General features: G+C 37.8%; 1 protein-coding gene across 1 annotated transcript; it reads right to left on the bottom strand.

The window, feature by feature from the left end:
* Positions 1 to 203: 203 nt before the first annotated feature.
* Positions 204 to 584, bottom strand: LOC103736522 (keratin-associated protein 6-2-like). Its single transcript, XM_008836040.2, has one exon. The coding sequence runs from the start codon at positions 582 to 584 to the stop codon at positions 204 to 206; it is 381 nt and encodes a 126-aa protein (XP_008834262.2).
* Positions 585 to 4658: the final 4074 nt, after the last annotated feature.

Below are 4658 nucleotides of genomic sequence, written 5' to 3'. Positions count from 1 at the left end.
AGGCCAACATTCTAGAACTAGTGAGATGATACCAGAGACCCTGGAATCACAAAGATATCATTCTAGAAAATGTAGAGTTGGAGGTCAAAGACTATCAAGCATGTCATATCTTGAATATAGAAATCTTGTGATATGAATCTTCAAAGAAGCGTTATCTTCAGAAGCATCATTTTAAAAGCAACTGGTCCTTTGATAATGGTGTTTTAGCAGCAAGAATAACATCTTCTGTAGCAAAAAGGCTTGTAACCACAGCAGTCAGAGCCATAGAAGGAGCCGTATCCATAGCCACAGCCACGTCCATAGCCACAGCCATAAGGGGAACCATAGCTGTTGCCGTATCCACAGCCAAAGCCAGAGCCGTATCCACAGCCATAGTGAGAGCCATAACCACAGCCAGAGCCAGAGCCAAAGCCACAGCCATAGCCAGAGCCATAACCACAGCCATAGCCAGAGCCATATCCACAGCCATAGCCAGAGCCATAACCACAGCCATAGCCAGAGCCATAGCCGGAGCCATAGCCACAGCCATAGCCGGAGCCATAGCCAGAGCCATGGCCACAGGAACTGCCGTAGTTGCAACACATGTTGTCAGGAGGAGAGAATTCACTTGGGTTGCAAGAGAATGTTTCTGAAGTGTTGATGTCTTCTACTCTGCTGGGACCTTTATATACTGTCAGTAATTGCCACAGCATACCATTCATTCCCTGACTTAACCAACAGATATTTAAACAACTATTTAATGGTAGTCGCTTGTTGACAATAATGGTTTGCTTAAGATGAGTACAGTGCTTTAGAAACTCACATTTTGTTTAAAGAGAGTCATTTTAATTTGTTCTACTAAAGAGTTTTCTCTGTCAAATCATATTCCCAAGCATAAAACTCATTTGTAAAACTTACCAACCAAAATGTGGCTTTTATAGCAAGGCTGCTTTAGGAGACTATAAGAAAAATGTATCCCCCCCTTCCTCTTCCTCCTCTCTCTCTCTCTCTCTCTCTCTCTCTCTCTCTCTCTTTCTCTCTCTCTCATAGGAAATTTTCTTGTCTCCTTTCCTGATCCATTGTAGTCTCTTGTCGTCTCCTACTTATCTTGCCCTTTTATAACTCTCTGTTGTCCAGTGTCTCTAGGGATCACAAGAACTAGAACCATATCTGATAATAACATACAGATGCGTAAAGCCTGGGCTATCTGTATGTGAGTTCTACACCTCCTCTCCATGCACCAGGCAAACTAAGGCCCGAAGAACCTGAACAACCTTTCTCTTGTCTCCTGCTTTCTGCAACAGAGTGGTAATTTCTACATAGGTGTATTTTTAAGCATAACTAACTTTATTTGGATGAGAAAGCAAAAATCAAAATCTCACTGAGATGAGAAACTGTAAAAAAAAAGAATTTTTTTCAGAGTTTTGTGGACAAGGTATATGTGAGGTTTCTGCTTCTTCCCTCACAAATGGTCCTTGTACTTTTAATTTAGAAGTTAAGACAATGTGTGATTTTAGGCTTCTCAGAGCAACGATGCCCACTCAGCTTCTAACACTTCCACGGACATATAATGGCACAAAATTGTCTTTCACTTCATTCACTCATCGTCGCCTAAATTATTCATTCTATCAGATTCTCAAATTTCCACCAAAAAAAAAATTGGTGTGATTTTTGATATGCCGCACTGTCTCAAACTCCAGTAATCACATTACACAGACCTTTTCACCATCTGAGAGAGGAAAACAAGTACCATTTCTTCAAATATTAATACTTTTCTTCACACTCTCATGCCACAGCTAAGGAATATTCCCATTTAAACACCAAAACTCAGCTCTTGAATCACATCCGATGAGAAAACTTTTGTAGCTTCTACTGTCTGGATTCCACAACGCTGCCCTTTGCTCTTACATGCATGTGTACAAAAACCATATACTTGTCAAGCTTTGCTGAAATTTTGCCTCAGTCATAAATTAAAATATGATATTCTTGAGGAAAAAGGCTATGCTTTCTATATTAGAACATCTGGCCAGTTCTGGAGTTTAAGGCACATTTTACATAAGAGGAGCTCAAGGTGAATGTGGAGCCAAGTCAAAGACTGTCTGCAAGCCGAAGGCTTGATTATACCAATTTCTACTGAGGCCACACTGAAGAAATGAAAATTCCACTGAAGTTTAAAACATGGTCATCTGATAATCCTTGCATTGATTTAGATAAATTATCTCAGTGGAAAATGATCACAGAGATGCCTGCTCCAACTTCTTCATATTTTAGAAAGAATAGAGAACTTAACAGCTCAACAGAAGTTGGGTGCTGTAGGACTTAGCAGCCTGTTTTGCCCTGATTTTCTCTGCTGCCCTTCATTCTTATACAGAGCACAAATCTACCAAAAAAATTCTTTAATAACAAGATAGTGCTGGAGTTACACATGGACAAATCCCTATACCTTGGCTATCTTTTGCACTTATATTTGCCTCGTCACATCCAAATGACTTGAACTTCAACTTTGTGAATTTCCATATAAGAGAATGTTTGTAAACTCCAAAGATGGCTGATCCTTGAAGCAAGCTTAGGAAAAACGACCACACCTTTCCTATAAGATGTGGAGGGATACAGAAATGATACTGAGGGCCCCCAGTGTCTTGGTCATCGAAGTAGTAATCAATACTACTACCCAACATTCCGTGTTCCTATATTTCTAAAATCTGTCCCTGGAGTTCTAACACACATTTAATCTAAAGGACAAGACCACAAACCCTTTGACCTGAATCCTGTGTTCTGACTATAATATACAATTTTCACTAAACATGCGGCAAAGTATACATATTTTTTTTCTTCACTGAATTTTCATCTCCACACATAGTAGGAAAATATAATATATGCTGGCACATTCTGCTTTGGTTTCTAGGCAGCTCTTGAACAGCTTAGGTGAATCCCACAGATACTCGCTCAGCTTATGATAGAGGAGATATGCTATCGAGGGATCTGGAAGTTTGCAAAGATAGTTGTGTTTGGGCTCAGGATCAAATATCTGCACAAATAAGTTGATCCCCCCCCCAAAAAAAGAGAGCTGTGCTCTCTGGGACACTGTCTTTGTGTTGTCTCTGATTTAGGGCTTATTGTTTCCAATACTACAAAAACTGCAACAATGGCCCTATTGTCACATCTGGGTCAGTGACTCTCAGTCATGAATAAATTTGCCTGTTGGAGACATTGGAAATTGCTGGATAAAGTTGCAAGTGTTTCAACCTGGAGTGAGAGTGATCTTCCTGAGCATCTAGTGGTAGAAACCAGAAGTGTCCCTAATCCTACAAGGCACAGAACAAAGAAGCATCTGGTCTAAAATGTGAATACTCTGAGTTCTCAAATGTCAAAACTCTAATTTATCACCATATATTTATAAATAAATATCTATGACCATGTCTAATACAAATACACTTTTTCTTATGCCATACCCAATATCCTTTCTATTTCCAAACATGCAGTATAAAAATGTTTTGATGAACTAAAATTAAAAAGAAGATTTGCTTCTTTATTTTCACTTACTTTGCTTGCCCTAATTTTATTTATCATTTTCAGAATCATACAAACTCCAAACTTTTAGTTATTTTTTTTACTATAATAGCCATGAAATCCAAGACAATATAAACTCAGGAAATCATTTCTTCTGTCAGAAACTAGGATTTAGACAGCAAAAGAATAAATGGGGATCCACTACGTTATTGACCATCTTCAGCAGGATTTTCACAAAGCTGTCAATTTCATTTTGTGATAACTTTCAATATAGGTCAGTATTTTTCCTTCTATTGAGAAATCTTCCTACTTTTTTCTCCCAATATCCACTACAATTCATCTTTAACAATAAACATCAAGAAAACAAACCCTTCTTACACATTTCCTTTTTCCTCAGATTCTGTCCTCTTTATCAATCTTGAAATTCATAACTGTAAACTCTGCTGGGCCTAAGGGTGCACGCCTTTAATCCCAGCACTCGGGAGGCAGAGCAGGCATACCTCTGTGAGATTGAGGCCAGCCTGGTCTACATAGCAGGAACTACAGAAAAAAAAAATTAAAAACTACAAATTCTATTTCACAAATTCCCTGGAATAGATGCTTTACTTTCCAGTACCACTGCCGACACCCACTTCTAGCACACAACACCATCACATTATCTCAAGCTCTTCCATCCATATTTTATTACTTCCAGTATCTTTCCATTAAGATCTCTGGATGCTGGATATAAAACAAAAACCTATTATGCACAACCTTGAATAATCAGCTCTGAATGCATGCTTAACACATAATTTGTACTTATTCAATTATTTCTCCAATAAAAATAGAACATCAGCATAAAACACGTCTCAATGTTGGAATGCCACTTATGAATAACCTATACATTAAAAATAAATGGTAAAATTAAATCAAGCTAAGCACGACATTGCAACATATACTTAAGTTCTCTGAAGACTAGTTTCTTCTTTCTAAAATGGAGTCTAAGCATATTTACTTAGACTTTTCATAAGCTTCATGCCTATTCAATGTTTGTGTTAGAAATTGCACAGAATGTTATTCTCTGGTTCTAGTTTGTATCACAGTATAGTTTTAAATTCTCACCTATAATAGATTTTTGAATATACATATTTATCTCTACTAAAATGATGATTTAGTCATAATTTAATGCA

This window comes from Nannospalax galili, unplaced genomic scaffold, assembly GCF_000622305.1.
Source record: "Nannospalax galili isolate Female #2095 unplaced genomic scaffold, S.galili_v1.0 scaffold136, whole genome shotgun sequence".
In the NCBI taxonomy this organism is placed as follows: domain Eukaryota; kingdom Metazoa; phylum Chordata; class Mammalia; order Rodentia; family Spalacidae; genus Nannospalax; species Nannospalax galili.
This window is presented reverse-complemented; position numbering and strand designations above follow the sequence as displayed.

Bases quoted from the DNA above. Each gene is read 5' to 3' on its own strand.
- LOC103736522 (XM_008836040.2), bottom strand. From the start codon at position 584: ATGTGTTGCAACTACGGCAGTTCCTGTGGCCATGGCTCTGGCTATGGC.